Source organism: Corvus cornix, chromosome 1 (genome assembly GCF_000738735.6).
Source record: "Corvus cornix cornix isolate S_Up_H32 chromosome 1, ASM73873v5, whole genome shotgun sequence".
In the NCBI taxonomy this organism is placed as follows: Eukaryota; Metazoa; Chordata; class Aves; order Passeriformes; family Corvidae; genus Corvus; species Corvus cornix.
Window position 1 is genome coordinate 86,978,594 of NC_046332.1, and position 17,695 is coordinate 86,996,288.

Sequence of the window (17,695 nt, forward strand, 5' to 3'; positions counted from 1 at the left end):
CGGAGGGATGCAGTCCCTGAAAATTAGTGTTTATCCTTGCTGCCTGCTTGCAGAGAAGAGTAAACACTGGTAGGAGTTCAAAGGAATAGGTATATCAGTACAGGGACATAAAAGCTGGAGGCTCTGTGCAGAGGGAAAAGGATAGGCCATGGTAGTGGCATTGAGGACTGTAATGGCCCTTACGGCCAAGCTGAAGGCAGAAACAAGAATTTGAGCTGAAATAAAATAGCATGGAAAAGGTGAAGCAGATAAATTAATGTTGCTTTTTTTGCCTCCCTCCTTTCTTCCAGCATCTGCACAGCATCTTGTGCTGCAGTGTGCTATAACTGCAGTCTTTGTGAGGTGTTGATCATATTCCCACAGGGAGGTACAAGGTGGAATTTGAGCCCTTTTGAAGGACGTGTAGTGCATCTAAGGCACAGGGCATTCTTTAAAGAGATGGTGCAAGTACTAGGACACAAAAAATTAGGCAAATGGATCTTGTTGCTGGTGGGTAGCAAATAATAAGACTTGTGCCAGGATTGGTGTCCCAGAGCACCACAGCCAGGCTGGCTAGGCCTTGCCATGCACGTTCGGGATTCGTGTCCGCGGCACTGCAGCCTGGTGAGCCTCCAGCAGAGGGCCCTGCCAGCTCCATCCCACACGGTCTGTGTATGGGTATGCGTATGGATCTGTGATGCTGCAGCTTGCAAAAGTGCTGCAGGGTCTCCCGGAGGGACTGTCTTAATAAAAAGGCTTGCTTGGTACCGTTCACTGCTTAAAAAGTGTCTGATAAACTATCTAAGCCAAAGCAGAGCTAATAGCAGGCTCCCACATAGAGAGAAAGGAAAATAAATAGTACCTGTTGTTTCTGGGTAAGATTCAGCTACAAGAGATGTTTAAAGAGATACTTAATTGACAAGCTGACAGTTCCAATGAAAAAGAAAACTGTATTTTTTTAAACTTTTTCATATATGTGTAAGTTTGGGTGTTTCTGAAATAGTATTTCCCCCAAGGGCCCCCACTCTCGCACAGTTAGTCTACTATCCCAAACCTTCTCTGTATAAGCGTACATTCTCTAAAGATTTGCTCTCGACACTAAAACCTGAACCAGCAGGGTGCACAAACACAGTGTGTGTCCACATCCTTTCACTAATGGAGCGTTGTAATGCTCCATGTAGATCTTTATGAAACACAGATAAGAGACGTTGCCTTTTTGTGTAGGGAACAAACAGACTGGCTTAAGATGATTGCGAAATTCGTGTTGGAAGGTGCCTTTTTGGTGTCTAGTCCAACCTCCTGCTCAACACAGGGCCAGCACTGAGGTCAGATGAGGTTGCTCAGTGCTTTGTCCAGTGGGCCTTGAAAGCCTCTGACAGGGACAGCTCAGCCTCTCTCGACAGCCAGCACTGCTGTTTTGTACTGCTGTTAGACGTGTATTGACAGATTAAACGTAAGGCGGATAAGATCTTTTTAAGTAGCATTACAACTTTCTTGCGGCATTAATCTGCTGCTTGAGAAACTGCAGGCACAGATGAAAACTCTGAATAAAAACCCATTGCAAGCTTGTACTTGTTCCTGGCTCCATTGTCCTCCCCCATTCTAACTGTTTCTGGGGGAGAATGTTTTTAATTAGAAGCAAAGTATGCAACCAGGGCCTAAATCTAATCATTACTCAGAGATCTCTTATAAAACCTGGCTCTTGCAGGCACATCATTGGCATAGTATTTTGCTGATATCCGTTTTGTCGTAGGTCTGGACAGTGTTAACTCCTGCATTATAGGCTGAGATCCCACCTGGAATGAGGGTGAACGAAACACATAAAAGAGGTGCTACTTCATCAGTAAATAAGCAAATAAACATTGCAACTGAGATGCACTGCTTTAGTTTATAGATCTCTTTTCACCAATATTGTTGGCCATTGTAATACCATTTCCAGCTATTTTTGTCAGAGGTGTTCCTTCTGTGTTTTAACTTAGGGAAGAAATCAACATTTCCTCCTTTACATCCAAACTTGGTGATCATTGACTGCTTGCTGTGTTTTGCTAACAGTAACATCTTCACTTTTATGACTGCTTCCATGAGTGCATATTCCTTCACACCCACCCACACCAATAACCTCAGACATGTTTGTATTGTAGTTGGGGTGAAGGAACCCAACCATAACGAGTGCTTCAGTGTAACCAGTGTCCAGGAATATAAGGAATGTTTCCTCCAGAGAGGATCATGAGTTTTCAAAATTAGTGTGTTCCTCCTTCAGAGTTGCCAGGATAGGTTGCTTTTTGTAGGTGGGTATAGAACCACAAAACAAATAGAATGGAGAGAGGAGGGGGAGAGCCCACCCTTACTCCTTGCAACTGAAAAATGTCATAGTATTTGCCAAGTTTCAAAAAAACATGCTAGAAGGCTAACCAAGGAATAGGAAGAGGAATGCCTGCCCTACTTCCTTATCTGTCAGAGCCTTAAAAAACCAGCACAGCAGCTGTTGTAAAGGTGACAGTATGCAGAAAGCAAGATTACTGCTGCTTCACAGTGTTTCCAGGTGCAAAGTGACTGCTCCTCTCCTCCCCAGAATCAAGGGTGGGAAAATCTGTTTCCTATAGGGATCTCCCCTGGATCTCTGCCCCAGTCCTTCTCCCTTTATCCATGAGGTAGTAAGGCACAAGTCTGAGGGGGCTGGAGCTGTTACAAAAGTGGATCTCGTGCCTGCAGCAAATGTTTAGGGATTTTACAGACAAGGATACAATTTGGCAAACAAGTGAGGCACAAATGTGGGCATGAATAACGAAGCAAGATCCCCCCGCTAGCCAGGCCCCTGTGGTGCATACAGTGTAATTAACCTGATGGTATGTAGCTGCAGCCTATAGTGTGCTCAGTTTTAAAAGGTGCTTTTTGAAACAAGACATTATCTAAATGTGAAATAGGGACAATTAATCTCTTCAATCCCAAGGGAGTGCTGGGAAGCAATCATCAGTCTCACAGTGTCAAAGCATTCTGCTCATGCACTGATACTCACAGGGGCCTTCCCTAGTGCTGGGAGCTGACAGCCTGGTCAGCGTTGGCTTTAGGCTGGCCAAAGAATTGGCTGAAAAGGTTTAGAGGGTCGCCTTTCAGCAGGGCCCCTGCCACTCTTCTGACTCTGCTTCAAAGGAAGGATGAGATTTGTGTTTTTATGGTTACCATAGCTGCATTAAACCAAGTGCATTCCCATGGTCACCCAGGCCGTCCTCCAGCACTGTCCCAGCGTGTGACTCTTGAAAGGTAATACCAACAATCAATCACAGCTGGAGCAAGACCCTCACCAGTGCCAGCTTTTGCCATCTTGGCCTGGTATTTCTCCATGTTCTTTTTCTGCTGTCTTCTCTGAGGCAGGAACTCCTAAAACATGACATGCATGACTTTGCCTTTCATTTTTAGAATCCAAACCCAGTTTTTCTGAAGGCCATTACAGCTGAGCTGACATTTTGAATCCTTCTGAATCTGTTTAGAGTGAAACAAAGGTAGAATTGACTAATTTTACTGAAGGGTGCCTTAGAAATCAAGACACAAATGATACAAAAAACTTTTTTTTTCAGATTCAGAGGGCAGTTCTCTAGCATGCAGATTGAGAGTGTTTTAAATCTAAGCCTCTGGATTAGTCCCAGAGTTAGTCCTTTTTAATTTAGAACTATAGTGGAGAAATGTTTAGGAGTTCATGTTTTGAGGGAAACTCTCTTAATGGAGAGAGAAAAGCAGGTTCAGGAGTTGGATACAACCAACAGTCCTTCATTTTGTCTGTGAAGGTCTTAAATGTCATCTCAAAGGCAACTCTATTCCCAACATACACTTATGTGCCCAAGTAGGATCTTTGTTGATTGTGAAAAAAATCTACTTGCTTGGCAATGACCAACAATCAGAGACCAGGATCCATAACAGGCATGAGCTTATGCGTGGGTGCAAGGGGGGAATGAACAACTGAATTAGTGCCTACCTACACAGCTCAGACCTTCTGGTTTCACAGTTGCCTCCAAAGCTCCAGTTGTGTCAACGTTCCGTGTATTCCCATAACGCTCTGAACAGCATAAGACCATGTGCTGGTTTCAGCTGAAACCAGCACAGGGCAGTATTTACAACCAGATGTCAGGCCAGTGTAATGTGTGACTCATGCTGTTAAATTGCTTCCAGATCCATGACTGAAAACCATGGCATCCTTTTGATACTAGTGCAGGTGTTTGTGCCAGCAGATGCAGTCACGGTATGTATGGCCTGCTCTGGAGGGGATTACCTCTTGGTAATGCTAGCTCACGTGTACCTTGTGAGGTGAACTGGTGCTTTGTGAACAATTAATCTCCCCTAATTGCCTAAAACTTAGTTGTCTTAGTCTGTTACTTGGGCTGCCTGCTTGGCCAATGGAGAAAGGCATCTCAAAAAGGCAGGATTCCTATTCCAAAATTTAAAAAAAAAAAAAAAATCTGATGAGAGTCAAAGGAAATCCTACAGTGTTTACTGGCTCCAGCTGGCTTTTCCATAGCTACAAGAAAATCGAAGAGAAACATCCTTCAGTTACACCCATTACAATTTATCTGACTTGCAGATTGTTTGACTTGCAATTTATCTGCATTTATCTGTTGTCTCAACACACCATTGCAGGAGGGAAAACATGCAAACATCAACTGAGAGGAGCAGTGGTAACACTTAATGGAAAACAGCCTTTGGTACAGTGAATCATTTACAAGAATATTAGACAAAGATCACAGACATGACATGTTTGCTGCCAGATGTCTCCCCACCTTCTCAATGCACTTCCTGGAGACAAATGGGCTTTCTATCTGCTGGCAGTGTTCTGCAACAGCTGGCTCAGTGCACTTCCCACCCCTGCTGGTCTTACAAGAAACAGAAACACCTAACAACTTGTGCATCCTCCCAAACACAACAGGGCTTCTGTTCTACAGCACAAACACAATTATGATTTTAAAAAATAAAATACCTTTTAATTTAATTTAAAGTCCCATTGCTAACAGTTTGGAACTAGGAGGAGCCTTGTCTGAAAACAACTGCTCCCCTTCAGTTCTTGGAAGCAAAAACATGCTGACGATGGGAAAATGGGAACCTGTGCTTCTGGTTTTAATCAAATTTTTGCAGGCAAAGATCCAGGAACAATTACATGAGCAGAGCTGCAACTGCTGAGAATTCGGATATGCAGAGACTATGCCAGGCCTCTGTTGTTATCCCGTCTTGCAGAGAGACAGCAAAGGTCAACAACCCTAAATTAGCGTGCGGTGTGGATTTCAAAGCTGCTGTAGCTGTGCAGCAGTAAGGAAAACAGCCGCTGGATGGCAGAACTCCCCGCGGCAGAATCTATCCTGACCCGCTTCTCCCCCACGGTAGATTTTGTGGGTGTGAAGCGCTGTTTTGCTCTTTCAGCAGCTCTTTTACATTTTTAGCTGGGGAATTCGTCCCTTGTCATTGCACTGAGAGATTCGATTCTGTAAGTTTTTCCTGTACTGTTGATACCACCCATGAGAACCAGCTGCAAAAAGTCACAGCAGCTCGTGCATAGGGCTCTTCAAGTTCACAATTATGACTGAGTGTAAAGAAGGTTGGAACAGAGGAAAGCACATCTGGAAGGAAGGAAAATAGAGCAGATGTGGCTCAAAATAAGTGACATTAAAAAAATTCAAAGTACTACCAAAGGTGATTCACAAGCCAGTAATCTCCAAATGGTCTGTGCTACTATTCCCTCATTGCTGGGGCAGAAACATAAAGGATATACTAGTTTGCTTCTTCTGCATCACAGTAGTTGAGGCACCCCCACCCTGAACACCTTTATTCCCTGTGCATATTCTCTATACAAACCTCCTTTGCCACACCTGCACAGTTTCACCTGAATTCCCTGGGACTTGCTTTATAAAACTCAGCTACCTCTTCAGCCTCCGTACAGGGCAAACTGACAGCCCTGATACTGAAATATTTTGTGCATGTGTAAGTGTAGGACATCCACCTATAGTACATACAGCAAGGGCCACAATGATCCATTCAATATCAGTATCCACGACTGATTAGCAAGCAGCTCTTCATTGATCACAAGGGTCACAGGGGAGGGACAATTTGGTTTACCCAGAAGCCAGGCTGCAGGCCACTGGACCAGATCTAGTACCAGCTACTCTTCACTCTTCTGTCCTGTGTCTGGCAGGAAGGAAGAATTGCCTCTGGCAATTAAATGATTCAGGGAAAACATCTGTGGGATAATTTGGTCCTCTATATGGCCTTTATGTCTCAGGCATGCAGCTGTGTCTTTTCAGAGTTTGTCTTCATTTCTAGAGGAAAGGTACAAAAAATATGCTCCCAGGATTTTTATTATTATGGCAGGAATCTATAATCCTGATTTCTGTAATCATGCACTCACTCAAGCCCCTTTGAAAACTCTGTCAGTTTCTTGATCTGAATCAGCTAAGGGGTGGCTGAATAAGCAGGGAATTCATAAAATAAAACCTGATTTAAATGACAGCAATTAGTCAAATTTCTCCTTGCCTGATTTGGAACAAAAAACCTTTCCAGTTCTTGGAAATTGAGTGTTTGTGGAAGGCTGAGGGCTGCAGCAGTAGAGTCTCAGGTCAGCCAGATCCTCACTGTGGGGGTTTTTTCGTGCTCTTGAACGTTTCTCCTAATTGCTAATTAGCTTAATAAGGGGTTGGTAAGAAATGAGTGATCCTAGTTGTGCTTTCAGGGGAGAAACTAGGCTGATCCAAGCTTCCCAAAGCAATCAAGCCCGTTTAAGCTGTGGGAGGTTGCCCAGCCCATGGCAGGAGGGCACAGTGCTCTGGATGCGGGGAGAAGGTCCCTTGTCCTGAGGCTGCAAGATGGCCTCATGGGGAAATGCAGGGACTTGTAGATGGTTGAGACATGTGAGGAACTGGCAAAACATGGATGAGAGGTGCAGCATAGAAGGGGCAGGCTGCACCTGGGCTGTAGCATAGACAACCTGTATCACTGGAAATTGAAGAGCTTTTAGATGAGCATTTCCACTAGAAGAAGGGGAAAGCTGAAAAATACAGAGGAATATCCAGTTTCAACTCATGTGATCTGCATGGTGGACAAGGCTGATGTTCGGTTTACCTCTGAAAAAAAACATGAGGGAAATAAACAGCACAATCACAATACATGAGAAAGACAAAATGCAGTGGCAAGGATTTGGCATGTGCAGCGTTAAGCAATGAAGCAAAGGCAAACTTAGAAGGGTTTTTGTACAGTTGCTAGAGACTTCAAAATCAAGGCAGAACCCAAATGCCTGGACCAAATGATAACCCTGAGGTAGAAGGTGTCTCAGAGGCTTGGTGGAGGCTAGAAAACCAATGAGATGCAGCACTGCCAGCCTCACAGGAACGACTGAGTAGGATGTAGAGGTGGAGGAGTGATGCTGTATGTGAAGAATAAAAATGTTACAGCATAAAAATATGACAGGAAAAGAGGAGCATGCTAAAACCCTGTGGGTGGAAATCCCAGCCGCTACTGATAAAAATGCTGTAGTAGGACTGTACTGTCCTTTTTGAGTTCCGTGAGATTGGTCAGTGAGGCCAGAGGAGCAGTAAATGCAGGATGGTGGCTTGAGTGGGAGCCTGCATACCAGCTGGATCAGAAGCAGAATTTTGTAGTTGCAATAACTCCCTGCTTCTAGGGCGAGCTGGTTGAGGAACCCACAGAAACAAATACTAGAGAGAGGCACAAGGGTTTTGTTTGAGGGATGTTAGTGGGAAACTGCTTTGAGGTTGCAATCCTACAGCGTGATCTCTTTTAACCCTGAAATGGGAAAAAGCATGCCATGTGCATCCAATATGGGAGTATTCCATTTCAAGGCAGGCAATTAAATAGACTGAGGCAAGCATTAGAAACAGTTATCCCCAGCTGCAGCACTGGCTCCATAGGGGTCCCTGGGTCCACAGGCTGGTGCCCATCCTGGGCAATATAAGAGGCCCTGTCCTGGGGACAGGTTGCTGGCTAGGAAATCCCAGCCCAGTTTTGCAATGAGTAACAAAGCAGAACGAACACAGTTATTCAGCTCTGCATTGATGTGCTGGTGTTTCCCTTTGTTTTCTGCATATCTCAAAGAGAGAGACATGGACTTGTGGCTCAGACAGACTCAGCTGCAGCATTTGGACTCAGCCATCGGAACAATCTGTTCTCCCACGTGGCTTAGGGCTCTGACCCAACAGGGACTTGGTTTGGACAGTGTTTTCCCACTGCTTCAGTTACTGATGGAAGAGGTAGTTTAATTGGTCCTTCTGCCTGGTTTCTATGAAAGCCAGTCATTGCAGCTCCAGACTCCAGGAAGATCCCCGCCTGAGCCATGGAGGGATCAGCCCATGCCACCTGCAGCTTAACAAGTTGATGCAAGAGAAAGCCTCCACCTCTCACTTGCTCTTTATTGTAGGAAGCACATTTAAATAGATTTCCCAGTACTGTCATCAGTTGTAAAACCAAATCACAGGACCCCAACAGAGAAAGTTTTTCTTCTCTGTCTGTAATTTGTTTTCCTTTTGCTGACTGCTGATTCTGATTCAGCAGTGTTAGCCTGGAAAGAGCCTTAAACAACACTTACTGCATTTCCCCTCTCTACAAAGCATGACTGCAAAGAGAGCGGGTTTAGATTAGATATTAGGAAGAAATTCTTTACTATGAGTGTGGTGAGGCACTGGAATAAGTTGTCCAGAGAAGTTGTGGATGCCCCATCTTTGGAAGTGTTCAAGGTCAGGTTGGATGGAGCCCTGAGTAGCCTGGTCTAGTGGAAAGTGTCCCTAACTAAGGCAGGGGAGCTGGAACTTGGTGGTCTTTAAGGTCCTTTCAAACTCAAACCATTCTGTCATTATATATGATGTACAGCTACTTTTACATGTTGGTCTTGGATGTTGTTTAAAACACCGAGGAATTGTTGTATTGCTTCATTAGCCTGAAAGTTTTTTGAAGTATCCAACACAAATCTGCTGCCAAACTCACCGCTATTTGTCTTACCCTCAAGGGGAAGGGAAGGACGCCTTTGGCAGGTCATTGCCCTTCACTTCTTTTGCATATTAGAAAATCATAACTGTATGCTTTTTCTCTTTTCGGGGGAAAAAAAATCTAATTCCTTATTTCTACAGGCTGTACTTTCCATCAGGATTGTGATTGTCCTGAGCACATTTTTGTTTGTGTAACAGGCCAAACACTGTCGCCAAGCCTCACTGACAGCTGAACAGCTGAGAGAAGAGTTACCCCAGGTGCTTCACACACAGTGCTATAACAAAGATAACCCCCAAATGGGATATTCCTTCCTTTTGATTTCTCCTCTCTCCTCTACTGGCACCAACTTCTTTGCTTCCCACTAGAATCCCCAGCCCTTTCTGTGGGATAGTTGCCCACCCACTACACCCCTTCTTGACCTCATCAAGTGTTTTGCACCTGTGTTAAATTGGTTTCAGTGCTGTGGTTCCTAGCTGGTTTTCACAGTTTCTAACCACACTGGAAGTGCTCATGTTCCCTTTCCATGTAGCCCACAGTTTGATAGCTCACATGCTCCATTAGTTTCCTGACTGCAAATTTCAGAGAAACTGGTATAAGACAGACTTGTGTAGCTCCACTTGAAAAGTCTCAGCAGTTTGGCCAGAAGCTTCTGATAATCAAAGCTTTTTCTACTTATTTTAAGGCCCTTCATGTACAAGGGCACTTCATATTTCTGCTGAAAGCCTTATTGACCTCATGATATAGCACAACCATGGCTTCTCTCTTGGCCACTTACCCAGTTAGATAAAGATTTTAATTGGTCTGAGGTGGCTTTTCCCTGCCAAGCCAGGCTGCCAGAACCCTCCTGACTGTTTCTTGCTGTTTTGTTGTCCCATGGGATCTCTTGATGAAAAAATTCAATCCTTTACTCTAGCATCTTCCTCAATGTTTCGGGCAGGTGTCTTGATCTTTGACTCCCTGGACCTTTCTTTTCCATCTGATTTGGTTTTTCTCTTTCCTTGCCCTTGCTTCTGCTTTTTCTGATATGTTACTTGGTATTAGATCATTTGCTTTGCAAGATGTCTGTTGTTTTTGGTTTTTTTTTAATAGGTCATGGGTCAAAAGGGTGACCAAGAGCATGACTGCAGCTTCCTTGTCTACATCAGGAAGAACAGGAACTTCCAGTAACATGGACAAAGGTGACCGGAAAAAGATCAGAGGGGAACAACAATCTGAACTCATTATTTTTCAGGAAACCTTTTGCTCAAATCTTAAGGCAGCATGCTACTGTTAAACTTTCCTTAATTAGTTACTCCTTCCTACCAATTTATCAAGCTTTAACTCACTCTCTGCAGGGATTTTCTGTATTCACTGCAAAGTGCTGATACCCTAAAACAATATTTGGAACAAAATATACAAATTCCATAACTTTAAATTTTAAATAGACTTAAAAATACAAATAATCCTTTGTGGTGATGCTGCACAACTCAGCAGACAGGTCTGCAGGCCCTTGGATATTGCTACCACAACATGAAACAGCAGCTTCATAGGTAGCACTTGCACAAATTGGACTCCTGAGGAGCTCAGAGATCTGCAGGGTTGGCAGCATCAGTGGTGACAAGGAGCTCACTGGCAGTGACTGAGGCTGACATGAAGGCAACTAAAGAGGGGTCCACTCTTGTTCACCCTCAGAACTCAAACCCCAGCTTTGTACACATAGGCAGCAATGAGATTCCCTGCCCCGTTTGAAGTTTATACTGATCTACCAAAAATTCATTCATAGGCTTTACATAAGAGGTTTATGTAACACAGAGGTTTACATAACATAGTGCACCAAAGACTTCATCCTATGAATTTTACATAAGTATTGTCAAGTAGACAGTCATGTGATACATTTCATAAATTTGTATTACAAAGTAATGATTTTAGTAAAATTATGTTAATATAGTGCAGAATTCTCTAATGACTAAACAAAATATAGTTCAATATCTGTGGTTACTTAACAATGAACTGTTTATAGCAGTCTTAAAAAAAAACCCAAAAAATCAGTGACATTTGAGACAAGCTAGAGTTCCCTCTGGTCTCCAGAGGTGATAAAATTTGTTTGCTTGTAACGTATGTTAATCATGCAGAGTCCTTGCCATGATGGCAAGCAGATGAGTAACTGGCAAGACAAGGGGCACAGCATTAAAATTGCTCTGCTTGCAAAAGCTGTCTCCAAACCAGCTCTCATTCTGCCTGTGTTGACCCTGCCTGGCAGCTCAGGCACACGCACAGCACTGCCCCTTGCTGCCAGGCATGGACTGCCAGGCACACCACTTCTGCATCAGCAATGGTGGCAGCTGGAAGAAAAGTGCCCTGACACCTCCAAAAAGGTAATTTGAAAGGCTAAATGTGAACATTCCTATTCCCATTCACAAGTTTGGGTCAGCAGCTGTGTTCAGGCCCAGCTCTTCTGACCTATTCAGTCTGTAGCACCATTATCCTCTCCCTGTTCTCAAACTGAGCTTTAGACCCCATTCCAAGAGTACTGAATGGGGTTATTTACTCAAGTTGTAGATTGCTACCCACTGAGCCCCATGAAATTGAAAAAAATAAACATTGGGATTTAACATTTATCTTTATTTCTATCTTATTCTGATTATTATTCTCTAATTAATAAATTGGCACTGAGAGACCCGTCCACTTTCAAACAAACCTTTTAGGCCCAGAGCTCATTCACTTCTATTAGAAACTGGGATTCCTGGCAGAGGGACAGATGCTGAAATGCTTTTAAATTTGGAGGAAACTCAGCATAAATGTGCCAAAGCTAAAGCAGGAAAGGTTGTGGGTTTTTTTACCAAAACTATTGCTGTGATACAGCTGCTGGGGTGGGTACATACGGGGCTGACTCCTGCTCCAGGGGCTGCTCCAGGGGCTGGTCTCTGATGGAAAGGCATTTTGCTGTGGCACTTGCAGGACTTTCTGTAGAAGAAGAGGTCCCCAGTTGCACCATGGCCATGGACTCAGGGGACAAAGCAAAGCACGTTTTAGTAGTGTCCGCCTCAAGGCTGGCTACAGGAACACTCAGCTACTGCAGAGACCAAAGGCTTGCTGAGAAGTCTCTTCATTGCTCCTTAGTCAGCAGCACCAAGGGAAGGAAAACTTAGGATATTCATCCCCCTCATTGGCCATGGAGAGGGAAGGAGCTGGATGCAGGTGGGAAGAGAACAGCTGATACCAAGGGGGAGCTGCTTGTGTGCATGTCTGGGGGATGCACAAACAGCCCCGGGATTCAGCTTTGAACAGGAAGAGTCACCTTCCTCACTCAAAATTTAAACATTGCTGGTCTGTCCCCAACTGCCTTTCAAGGGCCCTGAGCTTGGGGTATCTCATCCCTGGGAGTCTCCTGGAAGGCAGTGCTGAGCTCGCCCATCAGTGAGTGAGGGGGTGGGATTTTCTGGAGCGAGCAAGGTGTCATTGGCAATGCCACCAGCATCGGTCCTGCCAGGAGACCTGGGGAGCTGCTCTGGGTACTACAATCACTGCTGGGCCAGTCTGCAGAGGGGGGCTCAGTGGCAGGGCAGGTTTATGACCTAGAACCCATTTCTCTTAAAGTACTGGGCTCGTCTAATCACACTGTTGGCGTAGTTGTAGTCTCTGTTGCATGGGTCTGCCTCGTAGACCTGGAGGTTGCCCATTTTTGCACGGTAGGTGCAGAGTCCCCCTGAAAAGAGTTAAGAAGGAGTTGTTATCGGCTTTAAGTAAGAAATAGAGATTTAAGAGCAAAAATTTGTACCAAAAAGGGCCATGCACCTCACCAAATACACACAGCTGCTTGATGAAGTGCCAATTGTGCATTATTGTTGAAAAGTGACTGATTTTGTAAAATCTTTACTGCTGTAATGAAGGAGCCCATAACTCTCTCCAAATGCAGGTGGAAATGGAACACTGTTACCAGAAAAGGGTGCAAGCAGAGCAAAGGAAGGGCAGTATCAGAGAAAGGAAGGGAGAGTAAGAAATAGCATCGGGTGAACAAACCATCACCACAGATAGCACAGACTACAAGGAAACCTGAACTGCAAGCTTCCTGGACATAACAGGTTGCCACAATAATCCTGTTGTGCTGTCATGCCTCCGTTTCCTCAGTGACTTTTGTTTAGTTGCTTCATCTTGTTTATCCACCTAACAGCCATTTCTCATTGCCTGTCTGCTGGTCTGGTACTGCTTCTGTTAAACTAGAAAGCTCTGGTTCTGGTTCTTATTTTGGGGCTTCAGGGGTTTCTTTTGTTTGTTTGGGGTTTTTTGGTAAGAGATGCTGTAAAATCTGCCAGGCTGATGCTCCTTTTTCCCTTAAAAGCAACATCAACAAGCACACAACATTCCCATCAGTCAGTCTGTCCCTTCCTAGTACAAAGCCCATCCCTTACCTCTCAGCTGCTGGTCCCAGGTCCAGGTAGGATGTCTTGCCCGTACTTCATTAATGGAAAGAACCAGGATATTTGAGCACTGATTTATGTGCTCTTCACTATCCCACACCGCAAAAGGTTGCAGTTGCTGCCTGCTGATCTAGGAAAGACAGGCAAGAAAATGGGTTTCCCTCTGAATGCCACCCCCTCTTCATTGCACTCCCAGGCTTTGACACATTGAAGTGACCTTACTCAGGACAGCACTTGAGCACAGCCTTTGATGTAGAGGGATTGCAATAAAGAGCTCTTTCAAACACAGAGCAGCCATTTGCTAAGGTAAAGCCCTGGGGTATGCCCCACATTACTGTGCTGTTACTCCTGCTTATCACCCTGCTGTACCTGCATCAGGCCGTACTTCTGCCGTTCCCGGTCCCAGCCGTTGTCCAGGAGCAGGCCCACACGGCTCTCCTGGGACATGATGGCACCGATGAGCGCCGGGTCCAAGCACAGGTTTCTGGCTACTCTCCTAATTGGCATCTCGTATCTCCTCAGGCGTACGAGGTCTGCCTCAGCAGTCCTCCGTACCATGGCATATCCTGCGGCGTAGGAAAAGGCAGATTTACACACACCCCTGTCCAGACCCCTTGCTTCCCCCTTGAGCAAGTGTGACAAAGGAGTAACTTAACTTTTTAAGGAATTGCATCTACACCCAGTTGGGCAGCGGGGTTTGAGGAACAAGCACGGCCCTATTGTGGCCACACATGTGTGGTCCTCTTCTTCTGCTGCACCTCCCGAGTCAGAAAAGTGAAGTTTCAAAATGGATTTGAAAAAATTGAGCCATATGTTGCTACTGACTGGCCACACTGCAGTAACAGCTGTGTTCTATTTATAGAGTGGGGGCTTTTTTAAAGCAAATTTGGAACACTTTGGAAACAAGCAAGCAGGTTCAGATCTGTGCTTGAACATCCGCAGTCAGATGTCTGCCCCGGAAGAGCCTACATCCGAGGAACATGGCAAAATCCCTGGAGATATCAGCAGTATGAATGTGACACAGTCAGCTGTGTGGTGACACAGGGCAATAACACCAAGCAAGAAAGAGAGAAATGTGAAGGATTTACCAAAAATGAGTCAACCAGAGGTAGGATGGCTACACACCTGGGACTTTCCCCCTGTAAAGTGTGTCTCTGGCAGGTCAGCACTGGCCAGCTCAGCCAACATGCCAGCACTCAGGACCTGGCTCTGTACATCTTACCCTGGGAACAGACAAGCCCTGGGGCTTTGTGAGGAGGCTGATGCTAAAGTCCTGGCTGATGGAGAAGCTCTTTTAACTGAAAAGGGGTAGTACTATTTCCCTTTTCTTTGAGGCTGAGGATCCTGCTTATGGGACATGAAGTTCATCCTTTCACTTCCCACCAGGTCTGGAGGCTTCACAGAACATGCTATTTTGGGAGAGGAATTGTCGCTTTCTCCCTTTACCTAACTGCATAGCTGCACCACATTTAATTTGGCAATAATAGAAGGTTAGGCATCTCTCTGTCAGGTACAAACAGGATGACAAATCAAGTAATGAATGATACATACCACAATCAGAGGCTCTTACAGGTGTGCAGGACATCGTGGGGAGTTGAAGAGCACTTATATCGCCATAGCAACTGTAACTCACGGATGGAGCTGAAATATTAAAGGGAGGTGTTTGAACACATAAGATCTCAGAGCAGTGCTATACAAGTGCTGCAAGTGCATACAAGTCAAGCATGAGAGATTTGTCCAGACCTGCAACCCACATCCCCTTGTGTTGCCCCTGCTTGTACAGTTGCTGCTGCTCTCCATCAGTAATGTTATCAAAGAAAGGTAGAGAACAAAAATTTGCTCTTTTCTAATTGAATATTGAAGCAAAGGGATCTAATGACCATTTAGATGAATGTGCACCTGCCCCGTTAGGTCTAAAGGCTGGTGTGGGAAAGGAGAACCACAACCTCTGTATTTATTTCAGAGGGCTCTTCCCATTCAATGCCCTGCAGTGTTCAAAGCCACTCAGATGATGGCTGGCGGTGTCTGAGCGCCCTGGCAGGGATTGTCTCCTGTGTCCCTCCTTAATTTGGTGAGGAATTAATTCAGGAGAATGCTTGCCTCAGTCTGGAAAAATTACCCTCTTTCCTCAGAAACTGAGAAACAAACAGCCTCCATCAAACTGCTTGCCACTTGTGAGACCATTTCTGAGCATGCAGGGAAATCAGATAAGGTTAGCTGGGAAAATCAAGAGGAGACATGTCTGTGACTCTCTTGGTTTCAGTCCCATCCTCCAGATGTGCTGGTTTAAAAGACCTGTGTGGGCAGCAAGCAGCCTCATACAGCAGCTGAGGACCTTCAGCCACACAGGATCTTACAGAGCCATGCAGGAAGGGAGCCTCAGGCCTGGCTGCAGACCTCCTCTCCATGGTCCTTCTGCAAAGAATTTCCAGTGTGCTTTTGACAGCAACCCAAACCCATCTCACCAACAAGGGCTGAAAGGCCCAGCAACAGCAGTGCAGGGATCATGATGATGGCTCTCCTCAGCTGTCCCAGGAGACCTGGAAACACAGTGGTTTGCAAAACATGAAGAAATTACTGCTGATTTTCAACAGTACTGTAGCAAAGTCAAGTCGGTGTGCCAAAAGCTTCCATCCTGAGAGGGATGGCATTAGCCAAAGAGGGGTTGGGCAGCAGAGGTACTTTCTCCCCTTGGGGAGATTGGGATCAGGGAGGTCCCTGATGGCAGCCTGGGCCAGCAGGGACCTTTTTAGCCTCTGTCAGTTCTCACTGCTTGCTCACAGGGTCCCTCCCGAAGGGGAGTGTGTCTACCTTTGCTTAAATTTTATAGGTGTTTGAAGTCTAATGTGCTACGAAGTGCACACAATCCTTGCCTCTCTGTTCAAAAAGGATTTTTCCTTGGCTTTTGGAAAAACTTGTTTTCAAAAATCAAGAACTATGACCCTTAATTCTATGCTAAGAGCATGCAAGGCAACTCCAAGATTTATTTGATGACATAATACTTCTCTGTGTGGTATTGGCGGATAACCACTTTACTAATAAATGCGTATGTTGTGCCTATAAATAAAATTCCAAAATGTTGTCAAATGATAGCTATCAAATGGAAAAATTTGGCTGTATTTGCCTTGCTGATGAATACATTTAAACTGAGCAGCTTGTATGGTTTACATTTTTTTTTTCCCAGGAAGATTTCAAACACAAAACACACCATTAGTCTTGTAGGCAATTAACACTAGTCCTGCTAACACTTGAAAATGCTTTATCAGTTTTAATAGCATGTGACCTTTTCTCTAGCCTGCCTTTCTACTACAAACCAGATTGTGTGGATACAGAAACACAAATAATCCACCAGTACCATTGGAAAGACTCCCTTGTCCCGACTGAGCTTATTCAGGCTGGCAATGCCCACGGTCAGGTCCGGGTACACTCGGTAGCTCCGTTTGAGCTCTAACACTAAGTATTCACAAGCCCAGATTAATACAGCTTGACCCAACACCTATGAATTCAATGGCAAATCCATCTGGGTCCCTACTGAAAGCTACAGGATGTAGCTCTTTCCACATGCAGGATTTTTTTTTCACTCCCATCACAAAAACCTCACAGGCATTAGGTAGAAACAGCATAGCAATCACAATATTGGCGAAATGCTAAATCAAAACAAATCAAGGCTTCTGGTTCTAAATAAATATTCTGTGAGTGAATTCAGACTCACCTGTATTCAGTGTCCTTCCTCTGAGGCAGGTCACTTGATGACTTTTATATATATATGTAGGAAAAGGTATCCACCCTACGGGCTTTGGAATGTTAATTTCTACCTAGTGTGATGACTGTTTTAAAGTACAATAAGTAATATATATTAAGAGCTTAGAACTCCAATGATTCCTTTCATCCAAAGATTTGCACAAGTGGTGGTTAGTCAGACTCAGGACAAGTCTGTGAAAGGAAATAAACACTGGTTTTCCTCCATCAATAAGTACATTGATGCACAGTAAATGACTTGGAGAAATTATTGAAGTGAATCAGTGGCAGAGGCCAGGCAAAAAACAGATCCCTGTGTAGTCCTCTTCTTGCTTTGCATCTGCACATATTTCTGGAAGGATTGTTTGTGTTTTGTTTCCTCAATGATTTCAGTTAGGCAAGCTTTTAATTAAGTATCATACTTCCATATGAATTTTAACAAGGACAATTAAGGAAAATCATCCCACTGCTTCATTGCTTACAACAAACCTAATTCAGGATGGGCACTTGACTACTTTGAGAGCAGAGGCAGGGTCTGAGTTTCAGATTTGGGGAGGTGGGAGGTTGCAGCAGAAATTAGGAGGAAGGAAACTGGTCTCTCAGCAGCT

General features: G+C 44.6%; 2 protein-coding genes across 2 annotated transcripts; both read right to left on the minus strand.

Moving 5' to 3' along the window:
* Window positions 1-1,564: 1,564 nt before the first annotated feature.
* Window positions 1,565-4,066, minus strand: LYG2 (lysozyme g2). Its single transcript, XM_019282691.3, is given in 7 exon segments — window positions 1,565-1,704; window positions 1,706-1,775; window positions 2,996-3,048; window positions 3,160-3,254; window positions 3,256-3,328; window positions 3,330-3,357; window positions 3,950-4,066. Coding segments are annotated over 7 exon segments (480 nt in total). The 5' UTR covers window positions 4,050-4,066; the 3' UTR covers window positions 1,565-1,643.
* A 7,520-nt stretch (window positions 4,067-11,586) lies between these two features.
* Window positions 11,587-15,888, minus strand: LOC104686051 (lysozyme g-like). The gene is made up of 5 exons (XM_010394235.4): window positions 15,815-15,888; window positions 14,901-14,990; window positions 13,719-13,915; window positions 13,341-13,479; window positions 11,587-12,637 (listed from the first exon to the last, which is right to left on the minus strand). The coding sequence occupies exons 1-5, from the start codon at window positions 15,855-15,857 to the stop codon at window positions 12,507-12,509; spliced, it is 600 nt and encodes a 199-aa protein (XP_010392537.1). The 5' UTR covers window positions 15,858-15,888; the 3' UTR covers window positions 11,587-12,506.
* Window positions 15,889-17,695: the final 1,807 nt, after the last annotated feature.

Bases quoted from the DNA above. Each gene is read 5' to 3' on its own strand.
- LOC104686051 (XM_010394235.4), bottom strand. From the start codon at position 15,857: ATGATCCCTGCACTGCTGTTGCTGGGCCTTTCAGCCCTTGTTG. The intron at 13,480-13,718 runs GTACAGCAGGGT...TGTCTTTCCTAG, and splicing joins AGAAGTACGGCCTGATGCAG to ATCAGCAGGCAGCAACTGCA. The intron at 12,638-13,340 runs GTAAGGGATGGG...AACTCTTTTCAG, and splicing joins CTGGGACCAGCAGCTGAGAG to GGGGACTCTGCACCTACCGT.